This window comes from Onychomys torridus, chromosome 7 (genome assembly GCF_903995425.1).
Source record: "Onychomys torridus chromosome 7, mOncTor1.1, whole genome shotgun sequence".
Lineage (NCBI taxonomy): Eukaryota > Metazoa > Chordata > Mammalia > Rodentia > Cricetidae > Onychomys > Onychomys torridus.
Window position 1 is genome coordinate 9,525,720 of NC_050449.1, and position 21,710 is coordinate 9,547,429.

Below are 21,710 nucleotides of genomic sequence, written 5' to 3' on the forward strand. Positions count from 1 at the left end.
ACAGTTAAGACAGTTTAATGTCCTGATATTCAAGAAGTCAACACAAGTGTAGTAGCTGAAGTGTGGTTGAGATGTAGTATTTACCATGTCATCAGCAGTTTTCTCACCTTCCTGGGGTCTATGGACTCACTGGTGTCACTTCACTGTTGCTGCAAACCTGCTTGTCAGAAAATTGCACATACAGGTCAAGTTTGTAACAATTTCGGGAGATTTACAGATCTCAAAAATCTATGTAAGGACTCTGAGAATTCTAACTAGAAAAATTATAGCACAAACAGGCCATGCTATAATCTGCAACGTCTACCTCAATTCCTTTAATATATGGCTGGCACTTTCACCAGCCCGTCTAATAAATCACTCCATCAGTCACATTGGGCTTAGGTCTCTGAAAGCAGGAGAGTGATAAACATGCACCAAACACTGTTTCTCAATCAGGATACTAATATGCACTCTTGAGATTGCACAACAAATAAACCTTTGTTAGCTCGCTACTAAGTGAAGTTTAAAAGTTGCTTTATTGATTTCAGTACCAAATTTAATAATCTCTTCAAATTTATAATTATAATTTACATTGACATGATGATAGTCAGGTGTGTTCAGTTCACATACTACCCTTATTCTGTACACTAAAAGCCTGGGGTTCTCAAAGAATCAAGATTAAAACCAGTGTTTAACTGAGTAACATGATTACAAATAGGTATTGTCTAAAAACTGCAAATGTGTACATTTCATAACATCCCCCTTCTAATTATTTATTCCAAAATTTCATTTATTTCCTTAACAACTGTTTATAGTTTTAGAAGATGTTATATATTTCACGGGTAACTTACTTAAAAATGTTTGAGTCTTTAAGAGTGATTTCATACTGATCAACATCTGAAACACCAAAAAACAGAACAAAACAAAGTCCTCTTAAATATATAAATACTTAAATACAGAAAGCCTCTATCTGTAGTTGGAAACAATACATTTAATGGTCATCTGGAGAAGGGAAAGTAGTGGTTACTTCACACCATGGGAAGATTTAAAAACAAGAGACTTTTCAAGCACGGACTATGGGGACAGCCTCATATTCTGAATTTTCAAACCCAATTTACATATATTCCTACTTAAACATATCCACAAGTATAAAACTGGTCATTTGTTTACAAAGTGCAGTATATGAGTATAGCAAATTCAAAGATACAGCACAGCTTCTCGGACGGTAAAAACTCCATTTCCATTTAGTTGTGCTGCATAACACAAGAGACTGTGTAATGAAGCTTGGGCCCTTTAACACCTGCTAGTAATGGCAACATTAGCAAGCATGAAACCTGGAAAGTCTATTGTCATTGTCCAGTAAGATACATCATTTATGATCTGGTGTCAGTAATCCCAACACAGATTACTGCTCTGCAATGAGTTCTGTATGGTTTGCATGTCTTTCAGTAACTGAAGATTTTTCCTGCTTTTTTCTCCAGGTCTCTGTTTGGCAAAATCCTTCTTACTTGTGGTCCTTGTGACTCCAGATGAACGACTGCTGTTTCCTTCTTCATCAAGGGTCTTTTTGTTAGCTTTTAATTCCTTTTTCTGTTTATCTGTATTCTGTTTCTCCAGCTATCAAAATCATCAAGGCAAGGGGGAAAAAAATCAAATTCAATAAAAACATTTTCTTTTAGCTCAAGTACTTTGTTTTTGATACAGGATCTTGCTATAAACAGTTTTAAACTCTTGATCCTCCTGCCTCAGCCCCGAATACACCAATAATCTTCTTCTAACACTCCAAAGATACATGCTTTTTTTTTTAAGCACATGAATCTTTAGAGATCATTTAATCATTTAGTATTCAGCAGTACTTAAGTATGTAAAATAAATACTAAACAAAAGTAAACAGTGTACTCACATTAAATAAAGCTACTCAAGGTTTTTATTTAGAGAAAGACTGTTTTTGAGATTACTGTGAACCAGAGCCAGAACAAAGGTGGAATCCAGTTCCCGGGCTGACAATAATTGGAGTTTGGGGTAAGTGGGCAGAGCTCAAGTAGGTTTTGGTATAAGCAAACATATACTTTTTCATATTTAATCTCACTATGTTGAAAACCCAAAAACATCTAGGTGTATTTTAGACAATTTAATTTGGTCAAACTCAACCACTTAAATTTATCCAGAAGTTAAAATTTATTCATAAGGCTAAGGATATTAAATATATTCAGTAAAAACATACCTTAGGTGAAACCTAAGTAAGATTAACAACACTTCTTTATTAAACCATGTAACACAGACTGGTTTTATTTTATTTATTATTATTATTATTGTTGTGTTTTAATTTTATATATCAGCCATGGGTTCCCCTGTCCTCCCCCCTCCCGCCCCCACCCCCATTTTCCTCCCAGCTCCTCCCCTCCATTCCCATGTCCTCCAGGACCAAGACACCCCTGGGGATTCATTTAAACCTGGTGAATTCAGTACAGGCAGGTCCTGTCCCCTCCTTCCAGGCTGAGCATGTGTCCCTGTGTAAGCCCAGGTCCCAAATAGCCAGGTCATGCACTAACAGCCTGGATGCCTCCCAAACAGATCAAGCTATTCAATTGTCTCACTTATCCAGAGGGCCTGACCCAGCTGGGGGGTCCACAGCCATTGGTTCATAATTCATGTGCTTCCATTTGTTTGGCTATTTGTCCCTGTGCTTTTTGCAATCTTGGATTCAACAATTCATGCTCTTGCAGTCCCTCCTCTTTCTCAACAGTTGGACACCTGGAACTCCACCTGGGGCCTGGCTGAGGATCTCTGCATCCACTTCCATCAGTTACTGGATGAGAGTTCCAACACGACTGTTAGGGTGTTTAGTCATCTGATCACCAGACTAGGTCAGATCAGGCTTTCTCTCGACCACTGCCAGCAGTCTACAGAGGATGTATCATTGTGGATTTCTGGGGACCTCTCGAGCACTCTGCCTATTCCTGTTCTCATGTGGTCTTAAATATTAAATATATATAGTAAAAACATATCTTAGGTGAAACCTAAGTAAGATTAACAACACTTCTTTATTAAACCATGTAACACAGACTGGTTTATTTAAAAAAAAAAAAAAAAGTCCTCAGGAACAGCGTAGACAAGTAAACACACTTCAGCATCATCAGTGAACACATTAGAAGGGAAAAGGCAATCATGACAAGTAAAAGCGTTACCTGGGCTTGGTATTTCCGGACTTTAGTTATCTGGTTGGCCTTTGCTTCCATTCTCCCGACTAAAGCCTCCAATTCACACTCCAAGTTGTCCTTCAGTTCCACAGTTGGTGACTCCTGGATGAGTTTAGCAAGCTGTTGGTGATCACTACACACAAAACACATATGGAACTTCCTTAAGTTTCCCATGTTTAACAATTATATCCTTTAAATCTCCATATGGAGATTTTTTTTTTTAAAAATGACCCATTTTGCTTTTTAACAAAGTACTGTTGCTTCCAGGGAATGTGAGTTCAGTTCCAACAACGACATCATACATAGGTGACTCACAACAACCTATGACCCCAGCTCCAGGGCTCTGATGGCCTCCTTGGGCATCTGCACATGTGATATACACATAAAGAAAAATAAATACAAAATGAAGGTATAACCAAGCCTTTTTTTTGTTTTTTTTCCCAAGACAGGGTTTCTCTGTGTAGTTTTGGTGCCTGTTCTGGATCTTGCTCTGTAGACCAGTCTGGCCTTGAACTCAGAGATCTGCCTGGCTCTGCCTCCTGAGTGCTGGGATTAAAGGCGTGCACCACCACTGCTTGGTGCTAACCAAGCATTCTTAATTCCAGACAAGTTTGTGTTCATCTAGGGTTGTAAGCTAATACACTTTTATCTACTTTGTACTCCTTCCATCAACATTACATATAAATAAATTCTACAGGACACTGGTTTTCAAACACTGTCCTAACTCATCAGTTACATTTAGCTAACCCTAAACACTATTGAACTTTTACATGGCCTTAGACACCTAATAAAATTAAAAAGGGAGGTTTCAGCCATGACAATTACTCCCAGCCAGTGGGCTAGTGTAAGGATTATGCTCAACATCTGTTAGGATTAATAAATTCAAGTAGCTAAAAGATTTTATAACCAAATGTAATTTTAAATTCAAAAACTCCAAACTCACAAGCTCATTTGCCCAAATTCATCCTGTAGAGTCTGTAAGACATCTGACAGTTCTTCACTGATACTGCCGGAGGGAGGTGTCACTGACTTCTTACTCTTGCTACCTCGTGAACAAGCTTGCTTTGCCAAGGGAACACTGTTAACAACTCGATCATTGCACAGAGCTTTACTGTGGTGCTTCATCAGATGCAAGACATGCTGAACATTGGCTACGACGGCATGGCTGGGACTAGTGGACTAAAGAGAAAAGTTAGTCAGGCAATCCAATATCCTCTCTTCCCGTTCTCTAGTTCTTAACCATCTAAGGCACAGATGGGACTTTTACTGTGATGAATCACCCTCCACTATAACCCACATACGTAGTCTAGCATCATATAAATTGGTTATGTTTGTGCAGACCTGTAATTCCAGAGGGAGACAGAGGCAAGAGGACCAAAAATTGTTCATCTTGTGCTAAGAGAGGTTCAAAACCACCAAACAGAAAAACACCACCAAAAACAAAACACCCCACTGATCTTCTTGCCCCAGCCTTGTGTTCTTTGATCCACCATCATGATTCTACCTGAAATCCTGTGATGTGCTTCTTTGGTGAAGCCACTTTCATACCCTGTCTTAAACCTAGTTCATACATAACATTTCTAAAAGCTTGGGAAGTTAATTGTTCCACTTCTCAGCCCACTGGCAATTTTTACATCTGTCTATCATAGCATACCCTTGTGTCTGCATGTTATTTCACCTACTCACTTGTTCTTCCTGTCCTTGAACAGCAGTTCTCAGCCTCTAATGCTGCGACCCTTCAATACAGTTCCTCGTGCTGTGTGTGGAGGCCAACAAAAGTTTCCTAGTGAGATCTGAGCTTGCTTTTCCCAGCAGAGCTGCATTAGAGGACTGCTTGACCATGTGCATGGTTCCTAGATGATTAGAAGAGTCTGCACTTGGCTGAACTAGGGGAAGGTCTTTTGCTCCACCCCTTGGCATTCCTATAAACAGCCCTTTAGAAGAGACAGAAGGCGCCGGTGGATAATGATCCAGGCCCCATCCTGAATTTCTATTTCTTTCCCCTCTATCCTTCTAAATCTCTTATCCCTCTCTCCTCAAGAGTACCTGGGTTTTGTAAAATATGGGAGCTGATCTCCCACAGTAGTGACCCTCAACCATAAAATTATTCCGTTGCTACTTCATGACTAATTTTGCTACTGTTACGAATCATAATGTAAGTATCTATGTTTTTGTAAATGTAAATATCTTGAGGTGTGCACCAAACTCAACTTTCTTTGAATAGTAGGAAAAACTGAAGTGTATCTGTCACAGCATAAACAGAATAAAACCTGATAGCTTTCTCAAACCTGTTTTAAATATCTCAATAGTTGGCTGGGCCTGTTGAGGTCCATAAGCCATCAGCAGACAACTTGTTTAAAATGCAGACTTGTGGGAAGAACTTAAGACCTAACATGCTCATTGCTTAAAAATGTTTCCTTGTAAGTGTTTAGTTTGAGTTTGTCATACTGGGAAAGGATTCATACACCAAACCCTAGTGGGGTGATCCTAGGAATACAAAGATGGCTAATGACATCAGAGTAATCGCTACTTGCCAGTAAGTTACACACACATATGTATAATGGCCAGTTTGTATACTTTAATATGCAATGAACAAGTTTTGAAATTTTTTGTTACTGTTATTTTTCTGACTCAATGTAATTTTATGTAAGTTGAGTCTAGTAATGAAAAATTTGGGCTTATAGTCTTACTTTTCTAGTGACTCATTTTTATTACATATGTAAGCATGACTATAACAATAAGTAATTTTAAACATTCTTCAAAATTTGTAGAGAGGGGCTCAAATAAGCAATTGTGTTTTCTCAAACTTTTGTTATAACATTTCATAAAAAAATACTTAAATCCATTTCACATTGAAAGCCTTGTCTTGTCCTTTGTGATTCATGGCTTCAATGAGAATTACCAAAGACAACACAATGGTATGATGAGACTTTGGACAGGATAAAGCATGAAGGTTGTCAAGTGGAATAGTGTAAATTTAGCACAACAAATTTAAAAGTCCTGCACAGGGACAGAATGATGGCTCAGTGGGTAAAAGCACTCTTGCTGTACAAGCCTATCTCCAGAACCCACTGTGGAAAGAGAACTCCTTCAAGTTGTACTCTGACCTCCACATGCATCGCTGCCCCCTGTCCATTTTTTCACAAACACAAAAATTAAAAAATAAGTGTACTAAGTGTACATAAAAATATCTCCACACCCATACTTACAGAGGCTTACACAAAGATTCAGAAGAAAACCTGTTCCTTGAGTTGATTTTATAAATAATAGGTTGTGCCTTCTAAAAGAAGGTTTTCCTAGAGCCAGGTATGGTGGTTCATACCTATAATCCCAGAGGTCCTGAGGCTGAGGATTTTTTTTTTCTTTTTAGTTCAAAGTTTGCTTATATCCCATAAAATGTGTAATAAAGACAGGCTATAGAGATGGCTCAGCAGGTAAGAACACTGGCTTCTCTTCCAGTGGAATTCCAGGTTCAATTCACAGCACCTACATGGCAGCTAACTATCATCTGGAACTCTAATCCCAGAGGATCCAACACCCTCTCGGGCCTCTGTGGGCATTAAACACTGATAGTACACAGACATAGGCTAGCAAAACACCTATACATATGAAAGAAAAGAAAAAAAAAGACATTGAAGTAATTTACACATGAAAACAGCTACAACTCACCTTTCCAGCTACAAAGGGCATATCGCCTAAGCACAATCTGTAGTGTGGTTGCGCTCCAAAATAGTTTCTAGAACCTTTCTGGATGGAGAAAAAAGAAAGCCACTTTATTTATTTATTTGGTGAATTAATCCCAAGACTTTAGTTCACTGTGGAACTACTAGGTACATAGCTTTAACCAGTTGTCTTGCTGCTCTGACCAAATAGAAACAAGGCTTCGGGAAGCTGCTTCTGAAAAAGGGACTTACTTGGCCCACAGTTTGATAAGATACAACTCATCATGGAGCAAGCATGGCAACAGTAGTCCCGGGTGAGTGGGTATTCATCACACTGTACCAAGAATTGGAAAATAGAGACAGAGGACAGGAAGTCGGCCAGGCCAGGAACCTCAAGGCCTGCTTTCCAGTGACTTAATGGGGGTCATTTCTCATTCAAACCACAACTCTTGTTTATATCGGGGATCATAATAATACTTGGAGGCTAATGAGGGGGGGAGTGGGTACTAACTAACCATGTCAGAATTAAGCAGAGGAACAGTATTCATAGAATTTTAAAAGTCAAAGGTAATGAACACAGCTGAATATTCCTAGTATTTTTATGTTCTTTTGTAGTTCCGAATGCTTTCATATAGTCCTTCACTACCATGGTAAGAATTCACTCTTCCAAGCTTCTAACACATGGCTTTAGTGTTGTTTACACAAATTATTACATAAAGTTGTACTTATATTGTGACTGGTGTAGTTTTCATACCTTTTCTGGTGGTTTTGACTTCTTTTTTTTAATTTTTCTAGTGCTGGTTGGAACATACGAAGTTGTCTTATCTTCAAAAATAAGTCTATTTGCTTCTAGACCAGTCTGCAACTAGAAAAAAAATTAGCATAGAGTTAATGATATAAAATAAAAGCTACAATTCACATTTAAAGTGCCACATAAGTCTGTAACTACGCTGATAATCATCTCACTGAAAAGATGACATGGCTGTACAGTATGTCTTTAGTTGGTTATGTCTTGCATGGAAGCACTGTTACATTACTAGTGGTTACTCTGCAAAGTCAAACTTCAGGAATTCAATGGAATGCGTGTAGCTCTAAGCTGACAGTGTGCTACATACAGACAAGCAAGCAAAACACCCATACACATAAAACAAAAATAAATCTTGGGAGGGAGAAGCTGCAATTTTCTCTAAACTATCTTTCAACAGCTCTGCTCTCCAAAACTTTGTAAAAGTGGTTATTTTATATCTCTCTATATAAAAAATAGTCTGGAGTTTGGTAAAATTTCCAATGACTAGATTCCTCCCCTAAAGAATTTAAAAAATCCAAGTAAGGAAAAGTTCCCCAGAAGTTATGACTGAGCTTTAAGAAACAGTACAAGTAATGAATGAAATGCAAGGAATACTGAGAACATTCCTTTACTATTCAGAGTTTTCACTTGCAGTGGAATGCCGGGGCTCTCCATCCTCAGGAGCATGACACACTTGGACATACTGAGTAATACTTTATACTAGGCAAAACTCCAAAGGCTATCATCCCTCTGGAATATTTACACTGTCCACAAGTGTGAAGAGTAACAAATGAACCACTTACGGGATACTTTTTTACTCTAGTTCCTATCTAGTTTTTCTAGATGTCTTATATGTGTGCCTGTTGTTTGATTTCTCCTAGCACTGTAAAACCCAGGCTCTGGAAGGTTAAATACACCATTCAAGGTTACACATACAAATCAGAATCAGCAAGATACAGGAATGCATCTCCTTCACCATCTGCTTTCCATAGCGCTCACCATCAGAACTCAAACTAATAAGAATTCAGTTAATGAATTTGTGAAGATTTCTATTTAGCATACAGGACTATATACTATAAGTTAATAAAGAATAACCCATACATTTGCAACATTACATGGGGGGAGTAGAGTCATCGTAAAACAGTTTTCCTAAAGTCAGAACAACAACAACAAAAAATGGTTAAGTGGCCATATACCACAACAAGCACACAGAGAAAAGAGTAAATCTACAAATCATATCAGGTGTAATAAAAATAGGCATATCCAATCAATGATTCAAAGGAGCACTAGCAGAAAGAGACGGTAATATTCTATTCCTGCATCAGCAACTGTGAGAATGCAGGACACTAGACAGGATGCCACAGACTCAACTACAACGGATCCATTAGTAACTTGTGAGATTAGGACCCTAGTGTTATTATAATAAAAGTTACCAACACTAGCATAATCTTAAAGAGGTTGGAAAAGAGAATGTCTAGGAAATATCCACGCAGATAACCACAGAGAAAAGTCTCTAGTTAAATAGAAAAATAAAAAACAAGACTTTATTATTCCTACTGTGTCTTCTATAATGCAGTTCTGTCTGGAATACATGAACTCATGCTTTGAATCTTTACAATTCTACTGGCCACTGCATGGGATAAAATTCAAAGCTAGGGGAATCGAGTTCACTCTCTTCTAGGACAGTTGTTTACTTTCTGTCCTGGCATCTTAAGAGTCTCAAGGAAAGCAGCAGTTTTGTTGCTGCAGTACTGAGGACTGAACCAAGTGTTGCATTAATGCTAGGCAATCCTTCTACACTCAACTAACTCCACCCAACACACACATTTACACTGGATACTCAATCATCTGCTAGGAGCTCATCAGACCTAAGCTTTATATGAATACATCTGTGTTTGACACCTTTTTAGCTCACAGGTATTTTTTATATTACGTGTATGGATTTATGTTACGTGTATGGATTTATGTATTACAAAAGTGCCTGCATTATGTATGTGCATGTGCTCGGTGCCCAAGGGTTAGAAGAGTGACAGGCTCTGGAACTGGACTTACAGATGGTTGTAAGCCACCATGTGGGTCCTGAGAATCAAAGCCAAGCCTGCTACAAGGACAAGCATGTGCTCTGACCTCTGTACCATCTCTCCAGCTCCAGCCTCGCAGGCTTTAAAAATACTAATCCAGACTCTATGATTTGAAACATCCAAACAACTGCTCAAATTTTACTTTGCAAAGTTATAGTCCTAATTTCCAATACTAAGCTATCTCTGAAGTCTACATATGGATCTGTGTACTCATGTGTAATTGTTCACCTTTAAACCATGTGTTTACCTGTTCATCATTCCACTCACCTCTGCTGCCTGAGCCTGCATACGCTTCCTTTCCTGCTCTTCTTCACGGAGTTTAGACTCCAATTCTTGCATTTTTTTCTAATGATAAGAATATCAAAACATATAATGGTTAAAAGTTATCATTTTGTAGAGTTTTAAAGATAGTCAAAATAATCATGTTAGTTCACTCTAGTAATGGCTCAGGCCTTGATACTATCCATGACACTCCCCTAATAGATCAACTAACAGTCATTAGTGAGGTAGCTGTGAGTTAAGTGGCCAGAATTAAGGGGGAAAAAAATCTATAGCCAAAAAACACAGCTTTGTATAGAGGTAAAGATTACATAAAGACAATCTAGACCTTCACTCAGTAGTATTAAATATCTCTCAAGTAAAACACAAAAGTAAAATTAGTTCAGAAAAAAATTACATGACGCAAGTTTTAAGTATCAAAAACATTTCACCCTCCACTGTTTTCACAAAGAACTACCTTATGTCCAGTCACCAAGATAGCAAAATGTCAATATTCTTTTTCAAATTATTTTCTTCCTTAAAGTTGATGTACAAGAAAACCCTTTACATTATAAATGTCCATGTTTATGAAAAAACTAGACATCGGTAAGTAAAAGTCACGCTCACTGACTTCTGCAAGGGCCTGCATCGTGGTAAGTTTGTTGTATTCCTGTTCAAGAAGATCCAGTTTTTCCAGCTGGCTCTGAACGTGAGTTTGATCATGTTGCCGTTCTCTTTCTAGGGAAACCTGAGAAACAGCATTAAAATGCAACATAATGTGATGATCAAAAAGTTGAAAACACAGCACACACCCAACATAATACTATATATAATTTACCTGTCCTTTCCCAGACCTGCTGGACGTGGAAAGGAATTCTAGGAATAGAACACTAAGAGACTTCATGGGTACCAATGATCTGTGTCTGTGTTTAATTTTGTATGTATATGCACAGCATGCCTTTTTGGATATCAGAGGACATCTTGTAAGAGCTAGTTCCCTCTTTTTGCCATGTCGGTCCCAGGGATCAAACTTGGTTTTTTCAGGCTTCAATGCAAGTGCCTTTATCCACTAAGCCATCTTACCATCCTTACTGTTCTCAATACAGTACTTTACCAAGTTTATGGTTCTATATAAGGTTTTAAGGGCATATATCCTTATATCCTAGGATAGAGGATTTACTGGACACACAGGCTATATAAATACACAAATACTTCCAGTCAGTCTGGTCCTATTAAGTAATTTCTTGAAAACTGTAAAAACTCGTACGCATATTTCCTTTGAATGTAAAATATACTCTTTTCTTCCTTCACACTTAGGGTCTGATTTGGAAAGACTGCCCATCTGCTTAAGGAATAACAGTCTCATTATAAACAAATCAGAGTAGATGGGCAAATATACGCCCAACACTAAGTCTCAGTAAGCCACTGACATTTCTTCAATGTCCATGACAGTGGGGAATTATAAGAGAGAACCCTGAATAATAAAACAACCCAAGCAATAACACTGTGAAGAGACGCATAATGTGCAATTAATCACTGGCACATTTTTCCCAACACTGCTGTATAACTGCTCATACATGTAAGTCTAATTTCTCACACTAGGAGCAAAAGTTGACGGCGGCTAGAAAATAGTATTTCTCTTTTAGAACTGCAGATTTTCTAGCATTTAAGCATGTAAGAAACCAAATTTTGCATAACAGTAAAATTTTCCATATGAAAAGGATGTTTAAAAAATATATTGGACACTAATGTAATTATTCTCTACAAATGTACAAGTTACTTAAGTACAAAGATTACTGATGCAACAGATGAAAAACATTTTGTTTTAAATTTAACAAGTGCAGTAGCTGGGCACATAGCTCATCTGGTAGAGTGCTTGCCTAGCACCAGAGATTGCCTGAGTGAGGTGCAATCCACAGCCGTACATACACCAGGTATAGTGATGTGGCCTATAATCTCAGCACTCTGGAGATGGAGTCAAAGATGAGAATGGCCAGGTCATCCCTGGGCAACATGTTGAGCCAGCCTAGGCTAAATAAGCAAATTAATTACAAGTTTTTTCTTTTAACTGCAAAAAATTTTACAAAGAGTAGTGGATTTCACAGGTACATATATGGTTATTTACATATTTGATAACATAGACTCCAAGACATTAACATGACTATTTTTCAAATTTAAGCACAAATTTACCAAGTACAAGAATCATACATAATAAACAGAGCCAATCAAACTACCATCTATATACTACCCTGAGCCCAACAGACTTCACCACGGGGCTTAACAACAGTGCCAGCAGGCCTCTCTGAGGTCTGCTAATCATCTGGGAGGTGCCATACCTGCTTTTCTAAGACAGATGTCCTCTCCATTTCTGCATGCTTTATCATATTTCTCATGTATTCCAATTGTTTTTCTAAAAGACTACATTTATTTTCTGCAGCTAACAGCTGGGATGTCAGTTCTAAAATGAATACACACAAAAAAGTAGTAATTAGCTAACACACAGACGTGTCCCAACAGTGTGTAAACAGGAACTGGATTCACATGGGTTAGAGGTAAGGTCAGTGGTAGGGTGCTTGCTCAGTATGCCCAATTACTGCAAAATAAAACAGCAGGCCTCCAAAACTGCCAGTCCCTCCCAGTAGTCCTAGAAACCTCTCTGGATGACTTATGTTCTTCCTTATGCTAGTCCAATACGCCACACACTGCCAATAAGCACTATGATGTCACTTGCTCCTCACAATACACCTGATTATGATGCAATTCTATAATGGCTAAAGTGACCATCACAAACTACCAATGTGGAATTCTAAAATAATTTTACAATATTTGGATAGATCTGTTTCCTCTTAGTTAAACAAACCTTGATTGTGCTTTGATTCTTCATTCTTTGAATTCTCTCTCTCTTGTATCTGTTCATCCAGTACTTTCTTATATTCAATTGTTTCCCTAGACAAGGTTTTCACACTTTCTTCTGCCTGAATCCTTTCCAGTTCCAAGCGTCGAATCTTATCTTGAAGATTCTTAAGAGCAGAAAAAATGGCTGCCAAGTATAAAATGCACACCTTAATAATGCACACAGAGAAGCTTACCAAAAAAGAAATTTTCTTCTGACAGCTTCTCACTCTGTACCCTAAGTGGCCTCAAAAATCACAGTAATTCTCCTGCCTTAGCCTTCCAAGGGCTGGGCTAGAGATATGAGCCATAGAGCCCAGCTCTGAAAAGAAAATTTTAGAAGACTGACACAGTCAAGTGGGAGATCATTCTCTGAAAACAACATTATTTCCTAATTAAAAAGTCATTCCAAGGCATCGTTCTGAAATTTTTAATAAGGTTCTACTAGTTATTCAAGTAAAAGTTAAAAAAACAAACAAAAACAAAAACAACCAAGGAAACAAAAACCACCACTAATGTTTAAAAAAAAAAATTACAAAGTTTAACTGTTTAAAAAAAAAAAAAAAACCACCTTGGCTAATCATACATAAATTCACAACCGTGCTGTGATGCTTTGAATAAGAATGGCCCCCATAGGCTCATGTATTGGAATGCTTGGTCAACAAGGAAAGATACTACTTGTTGGGGTAGATAGGGCCTTGCTGGAAGAAGTGTGTCATCTAAGGTTTCAGAAGCCCAAGCCAAGCCAAGCCAAGCAGTGTCTCTCTCTTCCTGCTGCCTTTAGATCCGGATGTAGAATTCTCATGTCTACCTGCATACCACTGTAATACAAAGCCCTGTAGTTCTGGCTTTACAGTCAAGGACACATGAAAGGGGTTGTGGAATCTACCTCTGAAGTTAAGGAAAGCTACTGAGGCCAGGCTATGTAAGGGGTGTGCCTAAACACAGCAACTATTATAAAGCATTTGTGTGAAGCTATGAAGGTAAAAGCTGGATTGTGTTGGAAACCCCAAGATATTGGAGATGCCAGAGTCATGGGATACCTGGCAGGGAGAGCTACTAAACAGGGTGTGGAACCAGCGAGAAGTGCAGAAGTGCGCTGCAGTCAACAAAGCTGAAAGGAGTTGGAGATCTGAAGATATCCTGGATATCACACATAAGATGTAGAATTTTGGAGTTTGCCCTGCTGGTTTTTGGTCTTGCTTTGGTCCAGTACTTCCTCACTATACTCTCTTTCTTTCCTTTTGGAATGGTAATATATATTCTATGCCATTGTTATGTTGGAAGTATGTAACCTGCTTTTTTATTTTGACTTTAAAGGAGTACAATGAAGAGATTTCCATGAGTCTCAGACTTTTAAACAGCGTGGAGACTGTGATGGACTACTGGAATTTTTGAAGTTGGACTGAATGCATTTTTGCAACACTATGATATGGCTACAAGCTTATGGGGGCCAGGGAGTGTGGTTTGAATAATAATGCCTCCCATATGCTCATATATTTGCATGCTTCACCAACAGCACTACTTGTTGGAGTAGGTGTGGCCTTTTTGAAGGAGGTAGGTCACTGGTAGGTAGGCTTTGACGTTTCAGAAGCCCACACCAGGCCCAGTGTCTCTCTCTTCCTCCTACCTTCAGATCTGGATGCAGCTTCTCCAGCACCATGTCTGCCTGCATGCAACCATGCTTCTGACACGATTACAATGAACTAAACCTCTGAAACTATAAGTGAGCCCCAATTAAATGCTTTCCTTTGTAAGAGTTGCCATGGTCAAGATGTATCTTCACAGCAACAGAACACTAACTAGGGCAGTTCCAAAGTACATTATTAAATGTTGTCAACCACTTGGCTCCTAGATGATGCACTGAAATCACAGCAGTTATGGTTATCCACAGAAGACCCTAAAAAGGTGTCCTAACATTCCCTCCTGGAGGGTAAGGAGGCTTCCAAAGCTTACCAAGCAGCTCAGGAGACAGGACACAAGGCCCTTCTCCTTAGAGATTCCTCAGAGTTGCTAATAACTCAGTTCAGGGGAGACTCTTCCTTAGTCACATGTAACTTGCCCATGTTCATGTGAGAAAGCTCAAACTTATTGCCTCATCAAATTTGTCTTTAATGGCCCCATCTCTTTGGTCTGTTGTTGGTACCTCTGGGTGGCAAGCAGACACTTGTTCATGTATCCCCAGCAATAGGCATCAACAGATATCTCAAATATTTTCTGTTGTATGCACACCAAGTACATACACATGCCAAGGTCAGGGGTCAACCTTGGCTTCCATTATCAGGTAACACAGTGTTGGTTCAGCCAAGGTCTTTCACAACTGAGGCTCACTGATTAGGCTATGTTGGCTGGACAGTGAGTCCCAAAGATCTGTCTGTCTCTGGCACACAGCACTGGGAATAGAAATGTGTCAAAAAGCCTGGCTTTAAGAAAAAAGAAGTATTGGTTTTGTTTATCCTTTGATACTTTCACACATATATGTGATGTACCTTAACAATAGTCACCTACTTCCTTTCACATTCCCCAGGACCTGACCCCTAACACACACAGCTCTTAATGTTTTCTCTTCTTTAGACGAATACAATTCAGAGTCTAATTAGTGCTGTCTACATAACCCTGACTTTTTAAAAAAGATATTTGTTTATTTAATGGGTATGGGTGTTTTGCCTACGTGTATATCTATACATCATGTGCATGCCCAATGCCTAGAGGCCAGAAGGGGGTGTCAGATTCCCTGGGAATAGTTACAGACAGTTGTAAACTACCATGTGGGTGCTGGAAACTGAACCCAGGTCCTCTTAGAAGAGCAGCTAATGCTCTTAACTACTGAGCTATCTCTCCAGCCCCTGCCTGAGACTGATTCTGGAGAGGACTAGTAATAAGTGACTCAAAAGTATTTTAGCTTCCATGATTTGATGGATAGTAGTCAATATGAAAAGCAATATAAATTCACAGAAATAAAGGGGAAAATATATACTGTTTTACTTGAAAACAACAGAGGTCAAAACTAAGAATTTAAAACATTTACTTTGTTCCAGTTGGTTACCTCTGCTGTTGCTTTCTGGATAGGCAAGTGTGGGCTTATTTGGGGAGCGTCGCAGATCACTATTAAGGAAAGGCTTATCAGGTGGATATAATACATATGGAGATGGAGAATGACGAACCATATTTCCGTTAGACCTCAATGGTTCAGCTATGATGTTCTGAAAAAAGAAAATAATGAAATTACCTTGCAGACATTTAAAGCAAGTATTCATGACTCAGTAACACTGCATGTTTCTCTAAAAGACAACAGAAAGGCAAAACAGTGCACTGATCTCACAGTAGAACCCAACCACTACTGACTGTGAAGAGATGCAACATTTAGGGTTAAATAGCCACATGGCAAAAACATCATGCTCACACAACCTCAATACAAATATTTAGGCAAGTCCAATCTTTGTTCAGATCAGAAACAGATACAAATTGCTGACTTATTCTATCTTCAATAAACAAAATGTTTGCCAAATATTATAATGACTAAAAACTCCCTAAAGAAAGCATGTTCTTTTCTTTAAAAAATTACATTTAGTTAGCAAAAAGGGGAAACAATTATAAAACATTTGGGCTTATATATTCTTATATAAAACTATTTTTCCACATATACCATCTGTCACAAATCTGTCAAATTTGGGATTATGTTCCACATGACATAAACTTACCAAAGTACACCTCTAAATGTTAGCGGGAATTTTAGTAGTAGGTGAGTTTGTGGTGCTGGACGCTTCAATAAGGGGGAAATAACAGAGATGCTAGGAGCTAAGGAAGAAGACAGGATGATGGCCAGCTGTTAGAATTCTCACACCTCTAGCTCCCTTTTTCAGACACTTCCTTGAATAAACGGAACTATCCAAATACCTATATAATAAAAATTTGTACTTTTGTGTTACAGTAATACAAACTTCCAGAGCAATTACAAAACACACTGTTGCTGTGAAAACTACAGGGGGCAATGAGCTTAGGAAAGTTAGGCACAAACCTCAAAAATAGCCCTAGTCACGTAAGTGCTGTCATTTCTCAGCCTTTTGCCTAAGGTCAAATGAGAGCTCTACTGATGTAATTATGTGGGCTCAGGTCTTGTATAATATTAGAGGGACCACTCTTAGTATTATACATCCCAGGGGCTCAGGAGAGAGACCTACTAACGGTGAGGACTATTTTTGGGAAATAGAAACTCAGCACACCAAGCTCTATAGTCCACTTGCTTTAATTCCTCTGGGATAACATCCTATTTACACAGCTTCAGTTCTGTTCTTCTGCTTAGCTCCTTTCTTGCCTCATTTCTCTCTAATTTTATCAGGTGGATATAACATTTGCCCATATTCTATATTCTACTGCTCTAAGTTCTATCTTAATTCTCTCGTCTCAATTCTGCCTCATCTAGGTTCTTTTTATCTTGTTCTTACCCACCTAGTACTTCCCCATCTGGCTCTTCCTTATCTTCCATCTCATTCCTCTAGTACTCTCTTCTAGCCCTTCAATCTAGTTCTTCCCTATCTCAGTTTGTTCCTCTCCAGTTCTTACCCATCTAGTTCTTCCTTTCTTTTTTCTCTTCTCTCCATCTCCTTATTCTCTCAGTTCTCCCTAAGTCTCTCAGGAACCTAGTTATAAGCCCTCTGGTCGAGCAAGGTCACCAGGCTTGAGTTCTACAGGGTTATAAAGGTAGCTAAGAATTTTCCTCAGGCAGTGAGGTTACGACCTGAAAATGGAGTGGTTAAGGGAGGAGGTAAACTGAGAGCTAATATCATTTAGTATATCAAAAAGGAAATTTATGTGCTCAATCTATATTCCTAGGAATAGTTAGGTAAGAAGTTAGGGGTCTATAAACTTAGTAAGGCTATAAGAAAGGAGGGTCCGAGCTAAATTGTGTGAAGCTATTTAAGTAATATACAGTAAATAAGTAATTTAAGTAATAAATAAAAACCTATTTAAGTAGGTCCACCTGACCTAGGTGGTGTCTCCTTGTGGAATTTACCTTACATCAGGAGACTAGCATGTGGTGGTCTCCATTGTTATTTCTGTTAGTCTTTGAATGTGGCTAAGAGAGATATATGATTTCAGTGCTGAAAGGGGAGAAACGGATGGGCTGGGGGGAAGGAAGCCTTTCCTGAGGCTGTTGTCCAAATACCTTGAATATATATGTCCAGAGAGTGATCAGTCCACACTGTTAGCACTTCTTAGGGACAAATCAATTGGGAAAGTTATGAAGGCACACATAATTTTCATAACAGAAGACAGCTGATCTATAACAAGCCAAGTAATGCCTAAAGCTCCTTGGAATTTGGCTTCCTCTGAAGGAATTTCTTGATCCCTTCAGGTAGTGGTTTTTCCCTAACCAGCTGAGTTCTTATAATATTTTCCTGCGGCCCATAGCACTCAGGGACCAACATTTATCCTTTGACAAGTCTAATGGCAAAATAGTATGAGGTTTTGAAGGTAATTTGAAAAACAGTGAGTTTTAAAAAATTTTTTAAAAATGTAAGTTATTATATATAGCACTATGAACTGTCCCGTACCTTGCTCTTGTATATAATCAACAGAGAAAATTTGAGTTTTCACTAGCTAGAAACTACTAGAATCCCATCATTTAACATTCAAAATAAGCTAAGTGATTTTACTGTGGCGTTCCTTCTCACAGAAGCAGCAGAATCAAATTATGTGACCACCTAAACCAAATAATCAACTAGTTCTAAATAGAAAACCTATGAATTAGCTCTTCTGTCTTCCAAAACAAGCAACAAACATATGACTTGTCTGTCTCCACTTAACCTAAGTCTTAGCTCCTACAATTAAAGCCCTCTTGGTTCCTCTTCTGCTCTCCACTACATCTTTTTCCAGTGCCACAAAAGGACAAATCTCTTCCTGACCTCCAAGAGGCCTCAACCCTAGACTGATTTCTGAGTTTTAAAAACAAAATCCAGGCCAGTGGACAAAGGTGCTTGCTAAACAGGCTTAATGACCCGCGTTAGCTCTCAGAACTCACTAAGGTGGAAGGAGGCAACTTCAAAGATGTCTTCTGACTTCCAGAAGCCAATTGTGGCATGTTCGCCCCCACACACACACATCACCAGGCACACACTAATAAAACTATGAAAATTCTGAGGTAAACTTAATGATCCTAAAAAAAAGGGGGGTGGGAGATTTCAAGGTAGTATTTCTTTTCCTTTTCTTTTTTTCTTTGGTTTTTCGAGGGAGATAGGGTTTCTCCGTGTAGCTTTGCGCCTTTCTTGGAACCCACTCTGTAGCCTGGGTTGGCCTTGAACGCACAGAGATCTGCCTGCCTCTGCCTCCCAGTGCTGTGATTAAAGGTGTGTGCCACCAACGCCCAGCTTAGTTAGTATTTCTAACCAAAACTCTCCTATGGCTCTCCAAAACAGCACAATTCTTACCACAGTTTATAAAACCTCCACATAATATAGTCCCAGGCTAACCCTTGTTTCATTTCCTGACACTTTCTTTTGATACTGTCTCCCCACCAATTTTCCAGCAATGGGGACTACCAAAAAACCCAAAACAATACCATTGCACAAAATACATATACTTTTCTATTGAACAGGCTTTAGGATTTCAGTTGGGTCTACCATAAGGACTAAGGATTAACTCCATCCCAGTGACACTGCTTTGAAGGCCTTGGGTAAGGCTCAATCTAGCATTACTTACTCCTTAGCTGGTCTCCAATTTCTAACTAAGTTTTGAGGCAAAAAAGAGCCCTCCTTTCCCAGGCCTAAGCAATCTTGTCCCTGTATGATTCATGCACCCACTGACACTTGTTTCTGCTAGTCTTTTACCTTTTATCGATCTGGTCAGTGAATGAACTCCCAAATGCTTCCTTCACCACCTCTCATCTCTAGAGCCATTGTGCTGAAAATCTGAGATAGTCTGGCCTTGTTATCACAGATTCTAGTAGCCACAGAAAGTTGAAACAGGTTCCTAACTAAGTGTGACTTTCTGAAGGTGACTGTAATCTCTAACAGCCTCTCCCTCATCTGGTACGACATTACCCTGATATTCTGACTTCCCCCATTATTCAATTCTCACTTGTTTTTCTAGTCCTTCTTGTTCAGCTCTACTACCTCTGAATTACCTGTTTATTACAAATAACCCTCTGATGTCCTGGAAATACCTACTGTCTTGCTACATACCTCAGAAAGTTTGCGGTGCGTTATTCTCTTCCAATGCCTTCAACGGGCTGCTAGTTCTATGTTCTCTTCCACCAACTACCTTCCCTAATACTGCTAATCAATCAGTTCCAGACTCCTCGGTACAAACACAAAGAGCAGTAATGATCTAATGAGTACAGTGCTCTGCTCCTTCAGTGGGGTTTTAGAGTAACCCTAAACAGTAGGCGAGGCACTGAGCATTTCCGAACGCAATTCCAGCTGTCACTCTTATTTCTTATCTCTTCTTACTGGAGCGTTTTCCAAAAGCCTGAGCTCCACAATAGAATCTTACAAACACCAGTGACTAAACCCGCCGCTGTTTGAGTCCCCGGGTCGCTTCTCCAAAGCAGCATTTCCACCTGAGCCCAGGTGTTCCCCAAGAAGTGGGAACTTCCGCGCGGGCTCTGGCTGCAAGGGTCTCGCAACAGTCACTGCGAGGCACTGCAGACAGCGACGAAAATGCACTCCGGGCCTCAGCGGCGGTCACTCCGCAGACCTGCACACCTACCTGTTTTCTGAGGGTTTCCCAGCTGGGCCGTTACGCTCACGTGACCGAGCTTTGTTTTCCCAGGCCTGAGAGAGCAGCAGCCCCGCCCGGACAAGGCTCCAAGCGCGGGCTGCGAGGCCGAGCGAGCCCGGGGTGGGAATGGAGGCGGAAGGGGCTGCTGCTCCACAAGACACAGGTGCAGCCTCCCGAGCGACCCCAAAGGCACGCGGCCTAAGCAACCCGCCGTCCCGCGGACTGACGCCAGATCCAGGGCCGTCAGGAAAGCGAGGCAACCCGGAGAGCCGTCCCGGCCCACCTGGAACCCACGCCAACACAGCCGCTTACCGAAAAATGAGACTCCGAAGCCGCCGAGACCGAGGCCGCCGCCATCTTCCCGCCTGCGCAACGCGGGCCGTGGTCCTCGAGCTCCTCCTCCGGATTCGACAGCCGCCCGCCTGGGACGAGCCGAAGCCGAGCCCCCGATGGTAAGGGCGGGCGCACTGCGAACCGGCTAGGAGCCCAGGCCTCACACCCTACGAGGACGCCACACTCAGCGATCACTGAAAGAGCTACGCGTCTTGACAGACGTCTTCATTAGCCAATAAGAAAAGAGGATATCTTCTGGCCGCTAGAGTCCGCCTCGCCTCTCGGTGACGTCACAAGGTAGCGCGCTGCTGAGCCTGTGGGGACCGCATCGCTGAGAGTTGACAGACGGCTCTGAGAGTATTCTAGGAAGGGCTGGGTGTCCTGGACGAGCAAGCAAAGGCTATGGCTGCCGGAGCCTCCGGCGACAGCCCGGGCGGATGACAGGAACAGAATAAGGGCCAGTGGGAAGTTCAAACACTCCATCAGCGCCCCAGAAATAAACTCCAGAGAGCGTTCGCCCGACTCTACGCCTGAAGTAATGACCTTTCGACCAATGACAAACGGGGGTGGGAGGGGCTTAATGACATGATCCAATGGAAACCAAGGGCTGAAAATAGCGGCGCTTCGTGACCTGTGTCCAATGGGCTCCGGCGCACCGCCCACACTAGGACTGACCGTGGCTTGTAGGCGGGATCTCTTCGAAGCGGACTTCGCGCGCTCAGAGCACCGGCCTCCTATTGGTTGTTGCTTTCCTCTCTTTGTGGGCGCTCCCTACGTCACCTAGGCCAGGGGTTGGGCG

General features: G+C 40.4%; 2 protein-coding genes across 7 annotated transcripts in view; one reads left to right on the forward strand and one right to left on the reverse strand.

Annotated features, from left to right (window-relative positions):
• Positions 1-1,663, forward strand: part of Mtmr2 (myotubularin related protein 2) — a 68,591-nt gene extending 66,928 nt beyond the window's left edge. For all 4 annotated transcript variants that reach the window (XM_036191717.1, XM_036191715.1, XM_036191716.1 and 1 more), the window contains one exon: positions 1,461-1,663. The gene's annotated coding sequence lies outside the window, so the exon portion shown is untranslated. The remainder of the gene's footprint in view (positions 1-1,460) is intronic.
• Positions 497-21,441, reverse strand: Cep57 (centrosomal protein 57). 3 transcript variants are annotated; one of them, XM_036191720.1, is made up of 11 exons: positions 20,891-21,441; positions 15,906-16,062; positions 12,828-13,007; positions 12,304-12,425; positions 10,599-10,715; positions 9,977-10,054; positions 7,596-7,706; positions 6,849-6,926; positions 4,123-4,358; positions 3,168-3,312; positions 497-1,596 (listed from the first exon to the last, which is right to left on the reverse strand). In XM_036191720.1, exons 1-11 carry the CDS (start codon positions 20,933-20,935, stop codon positions 1,366-1,368), a joined length of 1,500 nt encoding a protein of 499 aa, XP_036047613.1. In that variant the 5' UTR covers positions 20,936-21,441; the 3' UTR covers positions 497-1,365. The 3 variants fall into 3 exon arrangements, with proteins under 3 accessions (XP_036047613.1, XP_036047612.1, XP_036047614.1); XM_036191719.1 differs by having other exon boundaries at positions 15,888-16,062; XM_036191721.1 differs by lacking the exon at positions 12,828-13,007.
• Between the last annotated feature and the right edge of the window lie 269 nt (positions 21,442-21,710).